The sequence below is a fragment of the Octopus sinensis genome, linkage group LG3 (assembly GCF_006345805.1).
Source record: "Octopus sinensis linkage group LG3, ASM634580v1, whole genome shotgun sequence".
Lineage (NCBI taxonomy): Eukaryota > Metazoa > Mollusca > Cephalopoda > Octopoda > Octopodidae > Octopus > Octopus sinensis.
Window position 1 is genome coordinate 57,609,735 of NC_042999.1, and position 24,727 is coordinate 57,634,461.

The window sequence follows — 24,727 nt, forward strand, 5'->3', positions numbered from 1 at the left end:
ACAGAATTAAAAGCCTTAGCAAAGTCCGGGTAAACAACATCCACCCAGGATCCGCGATCAGTGATTTGGGTAACGTCCTCAAGAAACTTGATGAGTTGATTACAGCAACTGAAGTTAGAAATAAATCCAAATTGTGATAGCTGGATGAGGCTGTGAGACTTCCAGAAGTTCCAGAGGGTTTCTCTGATACAGCATTCCATCAGTTTGGCGATGCAGCTAGTAAGACTGACGGGGCAATAGTTGACAGGTGATGTGCAGTCAACTTTTTTGAACAGAGGGATAACACTGGCAGTTTTCCATTGCTCTGGAGTAACACCATTGTCAAGACAGAATTGAAAAAATAGTGAAAGATGGTTTAGAAGGAAGTACCCACCGCGTTTGAGAAGTAGGTATGTAACACCATCGAGACCAGGAGAGGCATAGTTACGTTTATATATATATATATATATATATATATATACATATATATATATATCTGTGTGTGTGTGTTTATATTACTGAGGTGCAGGCAAGGCTGTGTGGTAAAAAGTTTGCTTCCTGGCTACATGGGTCTGGATTCAGTAAAAATCTGCTTCAAATAAACACTAAGGAAAAATGGACATTAAATACATATAAGTATGTATTGGGTTGGTGCATAATTATTGTGGTTTTTTTTCAAAAAATTTTGTTCAACAAAAACAATAACAATATTTAACAAAAACATCTTTAAATGACGGTCTGACCATCTGCCAAGCAATTGGAAAGCAGTAATTGAAGTAGATGGTGAATACACTCTGGAATAATCATTTAAAGATGTTTTTGTTACAGGCTGTTATTGTTTTTGTTGAATAAAATTTGTTGAAAAGAAAGCCACGATAATTATGCACCAACCTGATAGTAATAATAAACTCAGAAGGCGTGATTGACACTTTTAAGCTTTACATAACACACATGTTTCCACAGGCTGATTGCCATTATTATGTCAGTCAATTAGGTCTATTACATAATACAACTGACTCACTTCCTTAGCATTGACAGCAAATAATAGTTCTCTCGGCTGTGTCAGTGAATACTTTCTACTAATGAAGCTTAAAAATGCAGAAATGCAGGTTTAGCAATAGCACTGCTTCCGCTGGGGGTTTTCACCTGCTACTGTTATATTTCTGTGCTTCTTAAAATTATATATCTATAAGAGATGTTTTCTCAAGGTGAATACCACAGTTTTGAAGGCTTTGAACTGTATGTATGCATTAAGTGTGATATACCAATTGCTAATACTGCTTCTGTTGGTAATAATAAATGTGTATGTGTGTGTTTGTTTGTGTGTGTATACAACAGGTTTTGTAGAACTTCTGTTTTATAGAACCATATTCACTCACAAAACAGTAGTTGGCCCAGGGCAATAGTAGGTACTTACCCAAGGTGAAACGCAATGGGACTGAACCCAAAACCATGTGGTTGTAAAGACAACTTCTTAACCACAGTCATGCCTGTGCCAAGGTAAATTGTTGGCGATGGTTTCAGTAGAAGCTGAACACCCACAATATCAACAAATATACACAGTAGAAAAAAAGTGTTTTTTTACCTTGTAAGTTCTCCAGTATGACATCACAATGCACTCTGCTGCAGCTTTAGTTGCAGCATATGGATTGCTTGGTTGGAAGCTGCTTTCCTCACAACATATCTTGTAATAAATATGAGAAGAAAATATCTCAATCAGATTACAAGCAATGTTATTTGTAACATAGATACAAGGCATCACATTTTAAGGGATGCTTTAGCCAATGCACTTAATCTTTGATTTGACTTTATTGATATGAGAATGTTGAAATACAAATTTGGTCCCAACAGAAATTGAATGCAGAAGATAGAGACCTGCTAAGACTTTTTATTTGACACTCACTTGATTCTCTTAATCCACCACCTTACTTGTATGTAGTGTTAACTTCAATTATTTTATTTGAAATATGTAGTAAACTATAAATATTGCAAATATACATTCTAAAAATGCAAATTAGAGTTTGGGAGAATTATAATCTTAAAAATCTAATTAGCAGCTGTTTAAATTTTACAATACATATTTGGCTGTATATGTATATATTTGAAAACTTGGATGACTAAGAGGATAGAGTACTGGATAATCAACTACATGGTTTATGGTTTAAATTATATCGCAAATATGGTTAAGATAGTTAACTTTCAAAAGACCTTGTCTTCCTTGATATAAGCAGGTACTACAGCCTGCAACTAACTACTCTTAATGGCAACAACACTGTCCAATTTATAAGTACATTTTCAGCTCATAATAGTGAGTTAAACTTCCTCGTGTATTTACAGAACTGGAGTTTTTCACTTGTTGTGGCCCAACTTGACATTGGTTTTTTTCATTTGGCATTAATGTTTTTCACTGGCGTTGAGTAATGGCAAGAAAATTGGCCCAATGTGTTTTGATCTTTTAGCAATATTCTCTTCAAAGAAGGGTTCTATTTACTTTACTCCCTAGATAAAGCTGGTCTGCAGGAATAATTGAGTTTTCTCTTTGAAAGGTTTTAAGAGCAATGCATTTCAACTAAAAATGCATATTCTGTAATGTCTGTGAGAGACTTGACATTAATGGGTTTTTTTCAGTTCAGTAACACTGGACAATTCCAATGTTTATGGATTTGCTGAATTTAAATTTGAATTTGTAAATATGTTTCATGACATGTTTTATGAAATATATGTAACATTCTACAGGAAACCACGCTTGTGTATCCTCTTGATTCAATAACAATATCTGCTCTGATTGTAACATTATTCATGAGACAATTTGCAGACTGATTTTATAAAACAAAAGAAAAAAGATGTAGCAGAATTTCAAGCCTGTTGTTTTATTTCTGAAATAGCTTAAATCTGTTGAATTAATAATTATGATCGCTTTTAATTAATATCAGTGACAATGTTAAAAAACTTACTTCATTATGTTCACCACCATATATTTCATCTGTGCTCATATGGAAAAATAATTTTATATTCAGCTCTTTAGCAGCATTTATGAGAACATGACTACCATAAACATTTGTCAATGAAAATTCCAGGGGATTTTCAAATGACAAATCTGAAAAATGAAAAGAAAAAGGGAAAAGTGCAATAAAACATATTAGGGGTTGTGTTAGTCAGTATCATAAATAAATATTGGAAGTGCATGAAAGACTGAATGAAGAGTGGGTAGAACAAGCAGCCAAGAAGTCAGTGCTACATATTGATCAAGATGTTTAACTCAAGGAGTTTACCTTACTCTTAGAAAATGCCACATGTTGATACTGATCATCACGGTAAGCAAAGGCAGTACTATCAAAAGAATGATTGTTTTGTTAGCTTTTGTTTTTATTGTTGGCATCCTTTTTGTCTCGGGAGACAATGGAGTTGCGCATAAAATAATCTAGTCCGGCTTTTACATTTCGTGTCCTAATACATCTCCTGCTGTGGCTGAGTATCCTGGACAAACACTCCCTCTGGCAGGTGCCGCAAATGTAGCGAAGACTTTGCCTGACTGGTTGTAATGTCATAGTTTCTTGTTGACGTCTTTTCTTGTCTTTCCATTTGTCCTCTCTCCCTCTGTCACTCCTTTGTGTTCCCTCTTTTACGGTACGTTGCCAATCTCCATGGTTGCTGGCAACTGCTTCCCAGTTGCTAATATTGATGTCACAGGCCTTCATGTCCCTTTTGCAAACATCCTTGTATCGTAAGAACGATCTTCCCACAGACCTAGTGCCCCTAGCAAGCTCTCCATAGAGTATGTCCTTGGGGATTCTGCCATCTTCCATTCAGCTAACATGTCCAAGCCATCTCATATGTCTTTGTGTGAGGAGTGCAAACATGCTTGGTATTCCTGCTTGCTTGGGGACATCTTTGTTGGAGACATGATTCTGCCATTTGATGCCAAGGAGGCAGCGCAGGTGAAAGATATTTAGGCAACGTTCTTGGCGTGTATATGGCGTCCAAGACTCACTTCCATACAGTAGAGTGCGAAGTACACATGCCTAGTAAATTTTCATTTTTGTGGTCTTGGTCAGCTTATTGTTATCCCATGCTCGTTTGGAGAGTTGGACCATCACAGCAGCTGCCTTGCCAATGCGTATATTACTGTAATCAAATCCCAATATGTGCCTTCTTATCTTTTATTATCAAGTACACATACACGATTTAATTTATTATTTTTATTGTATTTTTATAATGTGATTTAACATATTACATACAATTTACTTTGTGAAATAGTTTTGTAAGACAATATATTATTTAATAGTTGGTTTATTTGTTACGTAGTATTACATTTAAGTAAATAAGTTTAATATTGATTGATATTTTGGTCAATTCTATAAGTGAGTGTAATATTAAATCTATATATACTATATATAAATTAATAATATAGTAAGTTTATATATTTGAACCATTTTATATTTTTAATTCTAATATTCATAGTTTGTACTAGCATTATGTATATAACTTAACATGAAGTTTTTTTTTAATATACTAGCAGTATCGCCTGGCGTTGCTTGGGTTTGTAAGGGAAATAGCTATATAAGCATTTTTAGAGAGTTACTTCCCTTATATAAACCGAGCAAAAAATGCATTAAAAATGCGAAAAAATGTTGGTAAATTTTTTTTTAAATCGTAGACTCATCGTAGATGTGTACTAATACCCAGAAGGGCTCGATATGAATCACGACTATAAGATACCCGCTTTTGGTTAAACTGCAGTGGGAGTAGTTAGGAATCTAAATCGGAGGAGACAGACTCTCACACGCACAACTTCAGTTTTATATATAAAGATATTACTTAATTAGAATAAGATTTAACTTAGATGTTTATTAAATAAATAAATTAATTAATAAATAAGTTAATTTAATGTATATAGATTAAATTATAGTATTTTAGTTTTCACTTAATGTATATTTTCTAGTAATGATATATTATAGTTTGTTATTCTTTTCTTATATAAGTTAAAATTTATTTTCATAGATATAATATTCATACCTATTTATTCTAGTTTTATTTACACCAGAATATATTTGTTAAGTTATTTTGTGTTTTACAAGATTATATACGTATATTTATTTATTTAATTATTTTATTGTTTTTATCTTGGACATGAAGTGTGGGTATATTTAAATTGAATTGATTTTACTTTTATCAGTTTTTAAATATAGCCACGAAACACGTGTAGTCATTTTACAAATTATATACTTTTTATTTATTATTTTGTATATTACTTAATCATTGGTATATGTTTTTATCTTATATTTAATTTTTTTTCTATATGGTACAATTTAATTATTTCATTGTTGAATTGATAAAAGGTGGGTTTTTTTCTAATTTATATACATATATTATATTTTGTGAAATTTGATTTAGTTTTACTAAATTGAATTTTTCCCTGTAAGTTTGGAATAATATTCCCTAATATAATAATAATAATAATAATAATAATAATAATAATAATAATAATAATATATATATATATATATATATATATATATATATATATATATATATATATGCTATAAGTATTTATGGGGATTTCTGGACAAATTACAATGTAGCTATTTGTATTTATATCTATATTATTTTATGCAAATGCTTACATACATATATATACACACACACACACGCACACATACATACTTAAAAATACATAAGCAATCATGTATATACAAACTTGTATATATAACTACTCAAATCACAACCTATATGTATACACATATCCTTAATTATATTTATACATATACAAATATATACACACCCATATATACAAAGAGGGTGCTGAAAAGTTCCTGGCTTTAAGGATATCATGAAAAGCTTGTCTGGATGCTCAAACTTCCGAGTTCTTTTACATTACTTAGAAAAACTGAGGGACCACTGCAATAAGTGTGTGAATCTAAGAGGGGAATAAGTTGAATAAAATCATAATTAATTGATCCTCCTGTATTTTCTTTTACACAAAGCCAGGACCATTTCAGCACATCCATTGGTATGTGGTAAGAAGCTTGCTTCTCAACCACATGGATCTGGGTTCAGTCCCACTGTGTGGAATCTTGGGCAAGTGTCTTCTACTATAGCCTCAGGCCAACCAAAGCCTTGTGAATGGATTTGGTAGATGGAAACTGAAAGAAGACTGTCATGTGTGTGTGTGTGTGTGTGTGTATGTATATACGTATATGTATCTATGTGTGTGGTTGTGTCAGTGTTTGTCTCCCCACCATCACTTGACAACCAATGCTGGTGTTTACGTCCCCGTAACTTAGTGGTTCAGCAAGAGACCATAGAATAAGTACCGGGCTTACAAAGAATTTGTAACATTTAATTGTAAGGTTACTTGTAAAGTTTAATCATAAAAGTTTAATTGTAAAGGTATTCACGGTTCGTCTCGCAGCGGGGGCGAGACAGCCGTTTCATTTGCATCATATTTATGTTCGTTTCATTTATCATTTTTCATTTGTCTTTATGTCCCTGCATGTCAGCTGTATGTTCCCTCTGTATTCAGGCCTTGTGCCTATAATAAAGAGAAACCAGTTGAAGGGTCTTGTCTTACATGTTACTTGGTGACCTTACTGGTGCTGGTGCTGGTGTCACATAAAAAGTACTCAGTACAATGCGTGAGGTCATTGATTTTAAGAAAGGGCAGCCAAGGCAGGCATGTGAGCTTGATGCAGTCCTCTGGTTCATTGGTTGTTGTCAAACCATCTAGCCAATATCAGCATGGAAATGGTAAAGACCCTCTTCAGTCATGAATGACCATGGGATTGCACCTAGAAAATTCCCCTTCAAAGTATAAGACTGGGCAAATTTTTTTATGGAAAGCCAGCAGTCACCCATGCATACCAGCCTCCCATCTCCACGCCACTGATGTTATCCATGGGAAAGGCAAAGGGGCCGATATAGCTTGGCACCTGTGACATCGCAACTCATTTCTACAGCTGAGTGAACTGGAGCAACATGAAATAAAGTATCTTGTTCAAGAACACAACACACAGCCTGGTCCAAGAATCGAACTCACTACTTCATGATTGTGAGCCACTGAGTCATGCAACATGGAAAATGTATATAAAAAACAATGATGTTGATAGCAAGTTGTATTTTATAAGATATATCCACTTACCGACATGCGATTCAGCAGCAAGATGGAGGATAGTGTCAATGTTGTTTTTTTTAAGTGCATTGTATACAGTTTGAGGATCACAAATATCTCCCTGAAACAAAGCAATAAGAAATCAAAATTTTAGTTATAACATCAGTATTTTGACTGAGTATATGGGTGAGGAGAACAAATGGCTTACATGCTTACAATCAAAGTTAACAACACCACTTTCAATTTCACTTCTTCACTTTAAGATTAAAATCTTGAACTGTAAGATTCTTCTCTCCTCATGGCAACTGCACTTATTTTTTTATCACTTAGTCAGGAAGAATTCCCAAGACCTTTTCCCAGACCTTATTATACAGAAATAGCATTACACTGTATAACAAGACTGGGCATTTGACTTGCTGGGAGAATCCATCTCAATGACTTCATACTCTCCATTCACTCAGTTTCACTCTTTTTTTTTATCTCTTAGTCATGAGGGAAGAGCAGTTCCCATGACCCTTCATAAAACCCCCAAGACCAAAGGAAGGAAAAGAAAGATGTATATCATGAAACTAGAACCTTAGCCTGAATGCTTGCAACAGAATGGACCCCACTAAAGAGTCTCAAGGATTAAGTGATGGTGTTAAACTGGGTGATGGATTATGTCAACCACATGAATAGGCCACAGCAGAATTTGAACAGAACAATGCAAACAGCCAGAACAAACATTGCAAAGCAGCTCATCTGGCACTAATGACTCTGCTGGTTCATGCTTCATTGACACTGGAAGATGCAAAGCAAGGCTGACTTTCGTAGAATTTGATCTCAGAACTCAAATAAATGTCAAGGCGTTTAAGCCAACACACTAATGTTTCTTCTATATCATTGTCATTAAGCTCTTCTTTGAAATTCACTATAGATTAACAGTTGGTGTTTAGTCTACCTAACTGTAGGTAGGTACTGTGTGTGTGTGCGTGTGCGTGCATGCGTATGTGTGTGTGCGTGCATACGTGTGTGTGTGTGGTAGAAGATGGAGTAACTTATTTTGTGTAAGTTCAATTATTCATGGCATCACTTACCTCAATAAATTTGTAGTTGGGTTTTGTGCGAAGATGCTCAAGAGGTTTCAATGAAGAACAGTAATTCAACTGCAAAAAGAAAAAAAATTTAATATATCTATCTATCTATCTATACATACATACACACACACACACATACATATATATATATATATATAAATATAAGTATATATATTTATATATATAAAGTACACACACACACACATAGATACTGGTTGAGCTGAGTATTCCGTTGTTGCAGGGTACATTTCACAATAGAATGCCATAGCAGATTTTCGGAATAGCACACCTGCATAAGTAGGATTTTCTCCATTTTGATAGGGATTTTTCAAATTTGTTTTTCACCACAACATTGCAAATGAGGTGGTGGGTAAGCTTTTTATTAAAAAAAAGTTTGGAGAAATTTATATAATCGTCTTTTTAACCCTCCTTTTCCAGACACCAATTTGGTTCAATTTGTTTTTGCACTATTCACTTAAAAACAATGGGGGACACTTTCTTTGTTAAAAAAAAAAAAGACATTTTTGAAAATTTCTGAATTTTGTCAAACACCATTCCTCAAATCTGTACTGATTTTGGCCTTTTTTTTTTTTCAGCACTACGCACTTTAAATTTTTTTTTAATTGTAGTTTTAAAATATGGACAGTCCAAATTTGCAATTTATTTTCAATATCTATAAATCTGAAATGCGAAAAGTTTGGTTTTGGCATTGGAACAGGTTAAAGGGCACTAGATCCTGTCAGATTGACTCCAAAATTTACAGGGACATGTAAAATGAGTTGAGGATGTGAGTGGTCCCTATCTTAAAAGGTGTGGTTACTAGGGCAAAAAACGCACACTTTGATAAGTCTATTCTCATTCTCTTATCTGCCTGTCTTCCTCCATTTCTCTTTCCTCCCTTCCTTTCACTTTCTCTCTATAACGTCGTTTGACAGCGTCTACTATCTTTCCCCCACCACCTTCGCCAGTGTTGTCACTATTTCTCCTCCCCCCTCTCTCTCTTTACGTCTGTCTGCATTCATAGACAGAATTATCATCGCCACTACCACCTCACAATCATGAGAACAAATATTATGAATCAGATATTTATTGGGTTAATTTATATATGTGTGTGTGTGTGTTCCATATATAACTATGTATATATACAAAGTGTATATATCTGTATTTATATATATATACATATATATATATATAATTTGTATACATTTGTATATATGATGCATACACACACACATATATATAATGCGTATATATGTACTTATATATATATATATATATATAAAATGTATGCATTATGTGGTCGGTTGAGCTGAAAATATGCACACCTATGTTAAAAGTGCTGGCGAGTTTGCATGGCAACTATTTTTTTCCTCAAATGAAAGGTGTCACCTCTAGGACAAAATTCCTCATCTTATAAAATGTGGCCCGATTAGACCCGAATGAAATCGGGTTATATTAACCAAAGTGTGAAAAGGGGTCTAAATGGGGCTGGAAGGGGATTAAAATTTACAGGAGCGGGTGTTTAGGAATTCTCTTTTACATCAAGCTAAAAAATTTGCGCCAGCCTTGAAATCGTCAATGTGTTGCCGTCCATGATGAAGAAGTTTTGAATGCTTGCCATGGTGAGTCTACTGTCGTGAGAAAGAATCACTTCAAAACTTGTTGTTTACGAATTTTCTTTTACATCAAGTTCAAAATTTTATGCCAGCCGTTAAACTGCCACTACGTTGCTGTCCGTCGTTAAGAAATGCCAGCCATGGTGACTCTACTATCCTCAGATTCTAGCCCTTCAAACTTTGGTTTCCAATATTTTTTAATTTTTATTCAGCTCGCAAGTTCGTCTGTCCCTTTTAAATGTTAGTATTTTGCTGTCTGCTTTGAAGCAGACCTTTCCGTTGTCACTGCCTGATATTTATGATTGATCTTTCAAAATATTTCTTTCTCAACTTACTCAAGATCTTTTATTATTTATAAATGGGAGACAGATAGATAAAGATAGAGAGTAAGAGAAAGCATTATTTATATGTGTGTGTGTGTGTGTGTGTGTGTGTGCGTGTGTGTGCGTGTGTGTACGCATTATATATATAAATGTATACAAATTGTATATATATATATATAAATACAGATATATACACTTTGTATATATACAATATATATACATATTTATATATAGAACACACACACATATATAAATTAACCCAATAAATATCTGATTCATAATATATATTTGTTCTCATGATTGTGTGGTGGTGGTGGTGGCGATGATAATTCTCTCTATGAATGCAGACAGACAGAGAGAGAGAGTGTGTGACAGCGCTGGTGAAGGCGGCGGGGGAAAGATAGTAAACTTTTCCTCGCTTTCTCTTACTCTCTATCTATCTCTCTCCCATTTATAAACAACAAAAGATCGTAAGTTGAGAAAGAAAATATTTTTATGCTTTTTAAACCCTTCGTCGTTATTCTCATTCACTCATTATTACTTTCTCCCTTCCTTTCAATTTCTCTCTATAACGTTATAGAGAGAAAGTGAAAGGAAGGGATGTAGGACGCTGTTAATCGACGTTATAGAGAGAAAGTGATGGGAAGGGAGGAAAGAGAGTGAGTTATGGAGGAAGACAGATACATAAAAGAATGAGAGTAGACTTGTCAAAGTGCGTTTTTGGCCCTAGCAACGACACCTTTTAAGATGGAGATTTCTAGCCCACTCGCATCCTCACCTCATTTTACATGTCCCTGTAAATTTTGGAGTCAATTCGACGGGATCTAGTGGCCTTTAACCTGTTCTCAATGCCAAAACCAGACAAACAAACTTTTCGCATTTCAGAATTATAATATAGAGATATACACAGCTGCATTATCTCTGAGTAATGGCAATGTCATAAATCAAAATTGGCTATTGCAGTCTGGGTATGTTGCTATTCTGCAAGTGGCAGGCTTTTATCAACTGCACTGAGTCTGGTTGGGTTTTAGTGTCTTCAAAATTGATAATATTCTTAAGGGTGTGAACATAATTATTTTCCAAGGAATTGGATTCCCTTTTCTTGGATTATTGGAATTAAACACTGAAGATGCCATTTGTCAGCTTTCCTTTGAGGATATTCAGGCTCCAAGATTTTACTGAATAGAACTTCAAACATGACCATGTGGCCATCTTTTCTAGCACACTCAATATCCACTAAACCCCTTCAGATGTTGGTGTTATAACTGTTATGACATCCATGACTAGATTTCCTGTGATCCATCAGTTTTGGGACTTTTCAACTGCTTCCCTCCATCTCCAGCAGTAGGTTCATGGCCACCACAAAGAGCATCATGGACATTGTGCACCTTGCTTTAATGCCTTTTCCCAGTTTCGGCCATTTAGTAGTGAAATTTTCCACAGTTAACTTCATCCTCATTGAATCCATGTGGGACACTATTGAGCCCAACTACTTTTGTTGGTACTTGGTGGTACTCCAGTGCACTTTGGAGTAGCTGATAGGGCACATTTGTGTATGTTTTAGCAGACAAGGAGTTATTCATCTAGACTAACTCTCTTCTGAATTAGTTGAGCTATGACTCTCTCTCTAACTTTTATTACCTGGTCCAACAATTTGATACCTCTGTAATTATTTCTGTCTAAGGTGTCACCTTTACCTTTGTTACACTTGACTATAGTGCTACTACACCAGTCATTGGGTAAAACTCCTTCATAGATGTGATTAACTATACGGGTGATTAGACCACATCCAAATCTATCAGATATTTTGAGTATATCAGTGGTGATTCCTGATGGATTAGGGACTTTCTCTTCATCATAACCTTATTAGCTTTACCTACCAAGCTACAGTCTATTCAGATAGCTGGTCCCTCTGTTTGGTCCATATTAAGCAGATTCGCCTTCTCCCATGTGTTTTTTACATTTGGCAGCCTTTCATAGTGGCACTTCAAAGCCTCTTTCTTTGTAGAGTCATTGAACCATCATCCATGCAAACACACTTCTCTCCTACAACATCACAATTTTTCCTGACATACTGTCTTGCAAACCAAAACACCTCAAGCTGTGTGTCCTCACACCTCAGAACATTGGCAAACTTCTTCCTCTCAACTTCTCTCCGGGCTAAGTATACCTACCTCCTAGCTTTCCTTCTAGCTATCTGATATAGCTCTTTGTCACAGCCATCTTTCCAGTCCTTCCTAGCCTGTTTCTTTGCTCTAATAACCCTATCAACTACACTGTTCCACCACCATGTCACCCTAGGTCTGGTTGGGGCTTTGCTCCAGCCACAAATTTGGTCTGTGACTCTCAGTAAGTTGTCTTGAAGGTACTTCCAGTTAACCCTTATGTTACATGGCTGTAACTCCACCACCTTCTCATTAAACACTTTAGTTAGGATGTCTCTAAATCTTTGATTATCCAATCTGACTAGCTTGCCCACCAAATTGATAGGTTATCAGGTGACTGGCAGCCTCCTGAAGTTATACATACATATATGTTTAGAAAAATCAAAGAAATATACAAGAAAAGAATTTAAGTTTTTCCTAATGAAATAGAAGAAAATGTTTCTTACTTTATCGTAATTAACAATGTAGTATTCTGGATATTTCTCCACAAGATGGATCACAAGATTACTACCACTACAGAAATAAAACAAAATATTAATAATAGTTTCAAATTTAGGTATAAGATCAGCAATTTTAGGTAGAGGAATTTAGTTGATTACATCAACTGATCCTTTTTTAACTAAAAAATTAAAGAGGCAGAAGAAATGACACTAAGCGCTTGGTTGACAGGTGATAGAGACAATACAAAGACAGACCTAAAGTGTGGAGATTTATGTTAAGTAGAATGATTTGAAAAAAAAAAAAAATGTAAGTAAACATGGTATACAAACATGTTGATGACAAAACAGCCCTTCTGATACAGGAGGATCTCTATTTGGGGCCACACCAGGAACTGCACAAATCCAAAATCAACCTGATTACTAAGGGTAGGTACCCTCTCCAACAGTCATTCTCTGACCTACAGGTGTAATTTTAGAGTGGTTCAATCCACTCTTGCCATTTCTTATTTCTTTATTGACCACAAGGGGCTAAACATAAAGGGGACAAACAAGGACAGACAAAGGGATTAAGTCGATTACATCGACCCCAGCACGTAACTGGTACTTAATTTATTGACCCCGAAAGGATGAAAGGCAAAATTGACCTTGGCAGAATTTGAACTCAGAACATAACAACAGTGTGCTAACGTTTCTGCCTGCTCGTAGCCTTTTCTGCCTCTCTCACTCTGGCCATTTCTGTTACTCTCATCCGACCTTCAAAACTCACTCATGGATAGCTACTCTCTCTCTCTCTGTGCTCACATTCCTTTTTAAGTGAAACTGGAAAAAGTTGATAAGAGCTTAACCAAAGACAAAAGTGTTTGTTCTTAGCCCTCTTAAAACTTGTCCACCACACAACATTTTTGACAACAGCTACCACACAGAAGACTGCCTTCCCTGCCCAGTTAATGCTGGGCAGTGGGTCAATCTTCAGAAAGGACTTGGCTGACAGCTGGATTTATCCTACACACAGCAGCAGCTGTTCAATGTAATTCCACAAGTCAGACACTGAATAAATGTGTATAGAATGGTTTCATCACTCTCAGATAGGTTCATCTGATGATACTTTTCTGCTTGCAGAGTTTATCTCAAGCTAGTAGCACTACCAGGTGAGAGACTTCTGGAAGTTATCCACAGGAATCTCTGATCAGAAAGTATTCTGAAACAAAGACAAGTTCGTTCATGACACTCAGTTTCCTTGAAAATATCATCACTCTTCCCTTCTACTAAACTTCTGTAAATAGCTAAAGTGGAACCACCACTGATCCTATTGTCTAGCTGATATAGGTTGGTAAGTGTCTGACAACACTCAATGTATAACCATCTTTATCTTCATACAAATTTAGGATATGAGATTGATCAATAGTTGATAGGATAAGAGAAGCTAATTCTTTTGAAAGCAAAATAGTTACATGTTGCCACATTTCAAGCGAGTACATCCCAGTTGAATTCATAGAATAAAAAAGTTTAAAACTGAAGTATTTTCCAGCTATGACACTTTAATCTAGTTTACTCTCTTAGATTTTCCAGCCAATGCCATTTTATCGGTATGTGATCTATTGTTTTAAAAATATTGTACTGCTTCACAGTGACAATATTGTGATACCATACTTTCTTAGTACTGTTGATTCAAGCTAATAATATATACAGACAGGAGTGGCTGTGTGGTAAGTAGCTTGCTTACCAACCACATGGTTCCGGGTTCAGTCCCACTGCATGGCACCTTGGGCAAGTGTCTTCTGCTATAGCCTCGGGCCAACCAATGCCTTGTGAGTGGATTTGGTAGACGGAAACTGAAAGAAGCCTGTCGTATATATGTATATATATATATATGTTTGTGTGTCTGTGTTTGTCCCCCTAGCATGGCTTGACAACCGATGCTGGTGCGTTTACGTCCCCGTCACTTAGCAGTTTGGCAAAAGAGACCGATAGAATAAGTACTGGGCTTACAAAGAATAAGTCCGGGGATCGATTTTCTCGACTAAAGGCCGTGCTCCAGCATGGCCGCAGTCAAATGACTGAAACAAGTAAAAGAGTAAAGACTAAAGAAAATTCCACTGAGATGCAATTGGCACAAGCAATAACAGCCGAGTGAGTGGCATCATATTCAAGATACAGAGGAGGGGATTTAATTAATCAAGATATTTTTATGTCTTTTGCTTCCTGAGTTTGGTACAAAGGGTAGTACCCAGAACCTTTGAGGGCCTTTTGAGACTGTTGAGCTTTTAACATTCTATTTAAACTGCTACAGATGAACACCTACAGATAAGACACAAGCAAAGAGAAGATTCTAGAAGATCAGTGCTCTGAGCAAGAAGAACAGGGAAATTGGTTAGGTGTTAGACTGAAGGGGTCCAGCATAACAATAGTGATGAAAAGTGGAGAGACAAGTGGGTTAGAGGTGCACAAGTGAAGGAGATATGAGATCAGCCAGCTCTGGGGGGGAAAAAACCCATTTTAGTATTCTTTTTCATCATCTTCTTAGCCATTTAACTTCCTGTGGAGCATAGGATGCCAACAAGAGGTCTCTATTTGTCTTGATCTTTATCCCTAGGTGTGGCAACCTACCAGTGCTTCAATTTCTGTGGATCTTCTCCATGTTGATTTTGGTCGGCCATGTTTGTGTCCTCCCTTAGTGTGTACATTGGAGGGCTTGCTTTGTAATATTGGAAACAGGTTTCCATAGGGTGTGTCGCAGCCAACCCCATTTCTTTTTCTTTTAATATAGCATACTATATCACATATTCATTTAAGATTAATATTTATTTTGGGTCTCACAAAAGCAATAAGTGACTGAGACCTTGGCGATATGCTGTGCTTGAGAAGATTCATCAAGCCAAGTGAAATCATAGTTGCGGCTGTTGCTAGTGTCATGTAAATCGTACCTTTGAAACTGTAGTCTTGGCTATTGCTGGTGTCATGTAAGTGGCACGTAAAAAGCACCTGTTACACACTTGGAGTGGTTGGGGTTAGGAAGGGCAGCCAGCTGTAGAAACCATGCTAAATCAGACTGGAACTTGGTGCAACTCTCTGGTTTACCAGTTCCAGTCAAACCATCCAACCCATGCCAGCATGGAAAGTAGCTGTTAAACGATGATGATGATGATGATTTAATATTAATATAATCATAAATATGAAATAAATTGAAGGTGTACAACTAAAAATATGCTGTTGTTCCAGCTATAACCACCTCACCTTTATGCATATTCATGACTACATTATGTAATGTGTGGTTGTATTTTTTAAGATGGTTGTGTGTGATTTGAAGAAATTTAGCTGCTATTTTGAGCAGTATGAGCAACCACATAGAGTACACTCATTAGCTTGGAGAGAAGTACATATATAACCATAATATACTGTGATTTAAATATGTCATTCATTTATAAGACAATTTCAGATTTGTATAATGATAATATTCAGTACATCTTGTTTCTCTATCTTCATCATGCCATTAGGCTATAGGCAGATAATCAAATTGAAGTTGTGGGCTAAAACATTTTAATTAATTACAAAGACACTCTGGGTGTTGAGGAAAAGAATCATTACCTTAGTGGTTAATTCTAGCCAAGAAAAGTAGGGGAAACAACTTAAGGATTTAAATTGATAAAAATTTATTCAAGACACAATGCACAATATGACATAGAGAATAGTTTTCTGTTATTGATAGAGTAAATAGTCACTGAATGTCAACTTATTCTAAATGAAGTTACTCTGATCTCCGAATAGCAAATATAATACAAGAAGAGGAATTCAAAATAGAACATACACAAAGCCAGCTCCACCAGTGACAAAAAGTCTACGTTGGAATGTATTGAGTGAGTTAACTGAAAGAGGAAAAAAATCACAATTGAAACATATTTATGCATTTGGGTGTTACCTGTCACATGACAAGTAATGTTTCATAGTTATTATGATAAAATTTTACTTTATTCAAACTCCAGTGTTTATACAAAAATAATGAAATGAATACCAATTTTTAAAATAGACATTTATCAGATTTCAATAAAATGAAATAAAAGACATTATGGCAGTGAAACATGGGCCATGACTGCTGAGGACATGCGTAAGCTCGCAAGGAATGAAGCCAGCATGCTCCGATGGATGTGTAATGTCAGTGTGCATACTCGACAGAGTGTAAGTACCTTGACAGAAAAGTTGGACCTAAGAAGCATCAGATGTGGTGTGCAAGAGAGATGACTGCGCTGGTATGGTCATGTGATAAGAATAGATGAGGATAGCTGTGTGAAAAAGTGCCACACCCTAGTGGTTGAGGGAACCTGCTGAAGAGATAGACCCAGGAAGACTTGGGATGAAGTGGTGAAGCACGACCTTTGAACATTAAGCCTCACTGAGGTAATGACTAGTGACCGAGACCTTTGGAAATATGCTGCGCTTGAGAAGACTTGGCAAGCCAAGTGAGACCATAACATTGAAGCCTATGCCAGGGGTGTAACCAGCCCACTTATGCGTACCTTTCCTTCATTGGACACTAAACTCTGCTTGCAAAGACCTGTTGAGGCAAGTGAAATCAAAATCAAATTCGATGACTGGCATCAGTGCTAGCGGAGCGCTAAGAGCACTATCCGAGCATGATTGTTGCCAGAGCAACTAACTGGCTTCGATGCCAGTGACATGTAAACTGCACCATTTGAGCGTGATCGTTACCAGCGTCGCCTTACTGGCACGTGAAAATGCATTCGAGCGAGGTCGTTGCATCCCGCAAACATCTAGACCCCTTCCTCTCTTTTGTCAAATCTTTTCATCCTGCCCTCCACTTCTCCTGCACTATCTCTGACACTTCTGTCTCCTTTCTTGACATTTTGGTCAGCATTCATCACTCTACTCTCACCACCTCCATCCACTACAAACACAGACTCACACTCATACCTCAACTTCTCTTCCTCCCACCCTAAACACACCAAGCTTGCCATCTCCTATTCCTGCGTCTACGCAGGCTCTGTAGTAACGACCATGACTTTGAGACTCAGTCTCAATTCATGGCTCGCTACTTCAGCCTACGTGGATATCCCCTCACCACTATCCACACCGCCCTTGCCAGAGCACATTCTGTGGATCATGCGTCTGCTCTCTCCGCCTGAACCCGCCCCACTATCTCCCCTCACCTACCACCCCACCACCCTACCTCTCCAACGCACCATTCTCCAAGCCTTCCGGCAACTCCAGTCCAATCTCTCCACTTTGCACATCTTCCCTAACCGACTGCCTCCCCTCCTTCAAACGAGCCCACAACCTACGAGACCTTTTGGTCCACAGCTTCTTCCCCAACCCAACCTCCCAACCCAGCTTGTTCCCCTGCTCCCACCCATGCTGCCCTTACCTCTCCAACACCACCCTTCTCACCGGCACCCATCACCAACCTTATCACATCACTGACTCCTTCGCCTGCACTTCAACCAATGTCATCTACTGCTCTCTGTGCCCTTCTCTATATGTCGAGCAAATGGGACACGGCTTGGCTGACCGGTTCGCGGAACACCTCCGAGACATCCGACTCAGCAATGACACACAGGTCTCGTGCCATTTCCGCTCTACTGGTCATTCTTTGCAATACCTGCCTGTGTTCGGATTGTCCCTGCACAGGGTTCATCCAGACTCCTGTTTGTGCCGTGAACAGGGACTAATCTTCTCTCTTCACTCCTTTGTGCCACATGGGCTCAACTCTCCTCTCTCCCCCACTTCTCCTCTTCACTCCTACCATCTTATCCCTCCTCCCTTCATCATTACCCCTCGCTCGTAACTCAACCCCACTCCTACACAATCCAACCCCACCTTCCCTATCCATACCACCCCACCCCATCCCTTACACCCATTCCCACATACTCCACCTCTACCCCTATCCACATACCCTACCTCTACCCCACACCCCACCCTTGATTTCTCCACTCACCACCATACAACACAACATCACATCACACCACCACACACACACTAGCACTGACCACTTATTCACACCTACACATACACACTCATACGTCAAGGTCACCAGCCCTCTTCCACACGCACATACATACTCTCTTATACACATGCATGCACACCTTCGTTTTGGGATCACCACTACTTTATTTATCTCCCCTTCTTCCTAGCTCTCCAGTGTGAACCCTCTGTCCTGAATTCACTATGATAAATCGTTAACCACTACAAATTCTTTATTTTCTTTCCGTGTTCCTTTATGTGGAAGAGCGTAAGCTCGAAAGACTTTTTCACTTGCCAAGCGTTATACTAATACATCTGTTTGTTGTCTACATCCCCTGTCTTTGTCCTTTGTTTTTTTGCGAATTCCCCCTATATAAATACATACATCTATGTTTATATATATATATATATATATATATATATATATGTACATCTGTGTATGTATGTATATATAAATATATATATACATCTATATATCAATATATATACATACATACATACATTTATGTATACATACATGCATATATATGCATACATACATATATATATTATATATATATACATATATATGTATGTATACATATATATATATATATATATATTATATATATATATATATATATATATAAGTGGAGTTGTAGGGTACCGCACGAGTGGAATTATATACGAAAGAACGTTTGAAAATGCAATTTTAAAAGATGTTTATTTACTTTACCGGTTTCACTCTTTGGAAAAAGATTGTCAAAAGTAACATGTAAAAGTTTGGTTGTGTTAATTATTGGTTGTTACTAAATGCTACATTACATATATACAGTCTTTGGTAACAAGAACATGTTAAGGACATAAGGACGACTTACTGTGGTTACCTTGGATCATAGGGTCACTTGCTGTGCTTGAGGAGACCTATTGAGTCAAGTACATCAACATCAAAAATCAAATGGAAATTGTAGTTGTGATACCTGTGCCAGTGGCACGTTAAAAGCACCATCTGAACGTGGGCGATGTCAGCGCCGCCTTGACTGGCTTCCGTGCCGGTGGCACGTAAAAAGCACCCACTACACTCACAGAGTGGTTGGCATTAGGAACGGCATCCAGTTGTAGAAACACTGCCAGATCAGACTGGAGCCTGGTGCAGCCCCCTGGCTTCCTAGACCCTGGTCGAATCGTCCAACCCATGCTAGCATGGAAAACGGACGTTAAACAATGATGATGATGATATATATATATATATACATACATACATAACCTCTCTCTCTTTTTTTCTCTGTCAACCACTCACACATTCACTCACTACAAAATGTGAATAAACAATTTCAGTTATCTCTCTCTCTGTCTCTTCACACACACTAACAAAAGAACTTCACGCACACTCCACACTTTCTGTCTCGCACACCCCATCAAACACACACATGGCACGCCAACGTCAAAAGAACTTGCCTGATCCAATTGTGCTCTCCCAGTCTCTTTCACTTTCACGCCGACTTCAAAAGATCCCCTTGGTACTATTTAAGAATAGTGGTCCCAGTGCGCGCTGTCGCGTGTTCAGGCATCCGCGCTAGCTTGTCATGACTAGTCAATCCTGACTTTGTGTTTTATTTACTTTGTTTTAAAAAAATTATTTACTTTGTATTTTTGTGTTTTATTTACTTTGTGTAAAAAAAATAATTTTTTGTTTTATTTATTTGGCGATCCTTAGTTATTAGTAAACATTACTGTCACTTATAAACCACGTGGGTTTATTTACATTTCTGAAAAAGATCGTCGGTTTCCGTAAAATTTGTTTATTTTTTACATATGGGGTCGGGAGAAACAAATACAGGTGATTTTTTTTTTTTTTTGATAACTACGGTACTCGTATCGAAATTTAGCCAGGAAGCAAATGTAAACAAATGCACGTTGTCCAGTTTGACGTAACTGGTACTCAACGAAAAAATGCCATTATGGATATATATATATATATATATATATGAAAAAACAAGTCAAAAATAGAAAATGCTAAAATAATTTTATAGTGAACATTTCAGTACCGGTTTCGGTCATTTTGAGACCTTTTCAACTGTAACGATTAAATAATTAAATTTAGAAAAATTAGAAGAAAAGTTTTTTTAAAAGAATATTTCTATAGTAGTGTTCAGATTTAAGTGGCATTCTGCCTTTCTCTGACTCCCTTGTTTGCACTTGTGTGTTCGAGGTAGTTGTGAGTTCTTGGTAGGGTAGTAGAGGGAAGGCTGGTGAGGAAAGGGGGGTGGGAGAATCTGGGAGTGCCCTGATGGTCGTATTTTGAATGGTCAGTGGCGGCTGGCAGTCTCAGTTCAATTCAGGAGAATATTTATATTGACAGGCTTGTTTATAGAATTAGCGTAGGTGTTATACTAAAAAACATTAGTGACAAAGTTAAGGGGTAGGGGGTGGAGAAGTAGAAGAAGGAGAAGAAGAAGAAGAAGAAGGAGAAGGAGAAGATGACGATGATGGTGATGGTGGTGATGATTATGACGACGATGATGATGATAATGATGATGATGAAGAAGAAGAAGGAGAAGATGGTGGTGATGATGGTGATGATGATGATGACGCCGATGATGATGATAATGATGATGATGAAGAAGAAGAGGAAGAAGAAGAAGAAGAAAAAAACAGAGAAGGGAGAATATGAATGGGTGTAAATATAGCTATGAAGGGGCTGATTAGTAATGGATTCTATGGAGTGTAGTATTTGTGTGTGTATATATATTTTTTTCTTTTATTCTAAAGTTGAGGTATATTAATTGTTTGTCGTAGACCCGTTAAGAAGTGGCTTGTATTTTGTAATAAAGAGATTTTCTTTACTTATTCGTTGTCTCGAGGTTGTATCGTCCCTAAATTGGTAGAGGGGGAAAATTCTGAAGTTTGGTGTTTTTTTGTTGGTGCAAGTATCTATGTGTTGGCTAAAAGCTATTTTTCTGTTTTGGGGAATTTTTATCTGGGATCTGTGCAGGGCCATTCGTTTACGCAAACCATTTTTTGTTTGGCCTATGTACTGCTCTTGACACCCGGAGCAGGTTAGTGAGTATATTAGGTTCTCCGAAGCACATGTGAAGTTGCTTTTCACTGTAAACCGTTGTCCCTGTTTGAAGGAGAACTCAGAACCCTCGATTAGATAGTCGCATATCCCGCAATTGGGTCTTCCACATTTTTTTACTGTCGGCTTCTGTGTTGAAGAGTGAATTCGGGCTTGTGTAAGGAGACTTTTCATGGATCTAGGCTGTCTTTTGCTTTTTATGATCGTGTGTGTTTGGAGGATTGTGTTCATTCTGTGGTCTTTTTTTAGGAGGGGTATGTTGTGGAGGATGGTGTCGAAGGCTTCGTTATTGAGAGGGTTGTGTGTGGAGATGTATGGTAAGGCTTTTGGTTGTAAGTTTTTCTTTGATTTGGGATGTCTCAGTTCCTTGATGTTAAGTTGAAGGGCACGTTGAATGCACTTGTCAATAAGTGAAGGTGGATAGTTCCTGGTGATTAGGGTATCTTTTAGTTCTTGTAGTCGTGTGTCTCTGGTGTTTGCGTTAGAGACTATAGTGCATATCTTTTTGCTAGATTGAAGGGGATATTCATCCTGGTGTGTCTGGGGTGGCATGAATTGAATGGAAGATATTGCTTAGAGTCTGTAGGCTTATAGTATATGTCTGTTTCTATTATATTATTAGCTTTCTTAATGAGGATATCGAGGAAGGGGAGTTGTTGTTGACTATATTCCATCGTGAATTGGATGTTTACGTCCAGTCCGTTTAAAATTTTCTGGAATTCTATGAGTTTTTCTATATTTTTATGCCAAAGGTTGAAACAGTCATCTAGATATCTCTTCCAGTTGTTTTCTATGTAGATGGAGAAAGGGCTGCCATATCTTTCTAGAACCTTACGATACAGACTGATCTCCCAGATTCTCCCACCCCCCTTTCCTCACCAGCCTTCCCTCTACTACCCTACCAAGAACTCACAACTACCTCGAACACACAAGTGCAAACAAGGGAGTCAGAGAAAGGCAGAATGCCACTTAAATCTGAACACTACTATAGAAATATTCTTTTAAAAAAACTTTTCTTCTAATTTTTCTAAATTTAATTATTTAATCGTTACAGTTGAAAAGGTCTCAAAATGACCGAAACCGGTACTGAAATGTTCACTATAAAATTATTTTAGCATTTTCTATTTTTGACTTGTTTTTTCATATATATCAACTCGTGTGTTCCTTTTCACCCTTATACATATCATTAACCCACACGAGATACAGAAAATGCCGACAAAAACAGACACAATCACCTCCATAAACGAAGAAATACTGAAAGAACTCAAGAAAATCAACACAAATCTGTCAACTTTTTTGAACAAATTCGACTCGACACTTCAACCCAATCGAGAGAACAATGAAGAAACAGATACGAAAAATACAACCTCCGAAATTGTCGAAAACCTTGGAAACTTATGCGAAACAATTAGAACATTTTTCTCTAACAACGCTAACCAAGGACCTCCAAATGCGTCAGTATATGGGATCAATACTCTAACAACATACCAAATGAAACACCACATAATACCACAATGGAACAAATCACTCAGAGGTAGAAAGTTCGCCTTTTGGAAGATGATCCAAAACAACAACAAAGCGGATATATACGAAAAATGGCTCAACCGGACCCCGTTAATCCTCCCACGTAAATTCCAGTTCAAAGCTATTACAGAAGAACCTGAAACACAAAGACACCTCAGGGAGAGAATGGCACTGGAAAAAATGAAAATGGAAATAGAACTTCTGAAATTGAGGGCCCAAACGAATGAGGATAAAATAAAATCCACCGATGAAGATATCAACGAAGAAATTCGCAAAATGACCCAAGGCCCAGATCAAGAGAAGTTCTCCAAACTATGGAAAGAGGACTGTGAAAAAGAAGAACTAAAATCTCTCCAACGCTGGGAGAAAAGCGCCACTTGGTTCTCAGACTATGAAGCCGTCTTTCAAACAGAGCACGCCTCCAACAACCCTTTCCAGAAAATAAGAAAACCAAAACAACACCCAAACACCGAAACACACCTGTCTAAAAATCGGAACCTTCACTACTATCAAAAAAAGAATACAGGACCTAACCCTAACTCTGTAAGCAGCCAGCGATACAATATCAGGAATACTCCCACTTCAAGCAGAGAAAGGATAAATCAACACCCACAGCATAGACACTGCAACCTCATCCCCACCCAAAGGAGTTACCAACGAAATCTTCGTCCCATTAACCGGTTAAACAACCATGCACAACAAACCCACACCACTTGCAATGATTACCAACGAAGGCCTCCTAGAACACCACACCCGAATATGGGATATCGGGATGCTCTCCTCAATTCTGCTCCAAGAACACACACCATAAATCACAACAGGAGACCCCTAATCAACAAAGAACAACTATATACTAGCTACCGTCCCAACCACCGCATTCATTTTTTAGACCCAATACGCAAACACAGAGACACAAGATAGCACCAAACAAGCAGGAGGAACCAAAAGTAATAAAAATTATTAATCTAACTCACAAGGAACTAACAGCAAACCAAATAAACATACTTTCCAAAGGACTCAAGTTTACACCCACCCCACAACACCCCAACTACAATGAAATGAAAGAAGACATCGCAGAATTCTGCAGAAAATTAAGACTTACTGAGGAGCTATACGATAAATACAACAAGGACGAATCGTTAGCCAGAAATAGGAGTAACTACACCCCCTCGAAAGGTAAGAATAAAACACTTGATGATTTCTGTGACCACATATCAAATTACCCATATCAACATATGCACAAACAAAAACACAAACCAAACTTCAGCAAAAAAGAATGGGCTGAGTTGAACAAATTAAAACTAGATAAAACAATAACAATCAAAGAGGCCGATAAAGGGAGTGCTGTTGTCTTAATGGATACGACATTTTACATAACTTTGGTACTTTCTATGCTGGAAGACACAACATACTATGAAAAGGCACAAAACTACAGTCAACAAAAAATAATGAGGGAACTAAAATC

At 37.2% G+C, this 24,727-nt stretch overlaps 1 protein-coding gene across 1 annotated transcript in view; it reads right to left on the minus strand.

Moving 5' to 3' along the window:
- LOC115209459 (dTDP-D-glucose 4,6-dehydratase-like) overlaps nt 1-19,556 on the minus strand; it is a 49,662-nt gene extending 30,106 nt beyond the window's left edge. The window contains exons 1-7 of the mRNA XM_036501650.1: nt 19,538-19,556; nt 16,513-16,570; nt 12,714-12,780; nt 8,164-8,232; nt 7,118-7,208; nt 2,934-3,076; nt 1,565-1,663 (exon numbers count right to left, since the gene is read on the minus strand). Of these exons, the coding sequence (XP_036357543.1) occupies nt 1,565-1,663; nt 2,934-3,076; nt 7,118-7,208; nt 8,164-8,232; nt 12,714-12,780; nt 16,513-16,570; nt 19,538-19,556 (546 nt within the window). The remainder of the gene's footprint in view (nt 1-1,564; nt 1,664-2,933; nt 3,077-7,117; nt 7,209-8,163; nt 8,233-12,713; nt 12,781-16,512; nt 16,571-19,537) is intronic.
- Nucleotides 19,557-24,727: the final 5,171 nt, after the last annotated feature.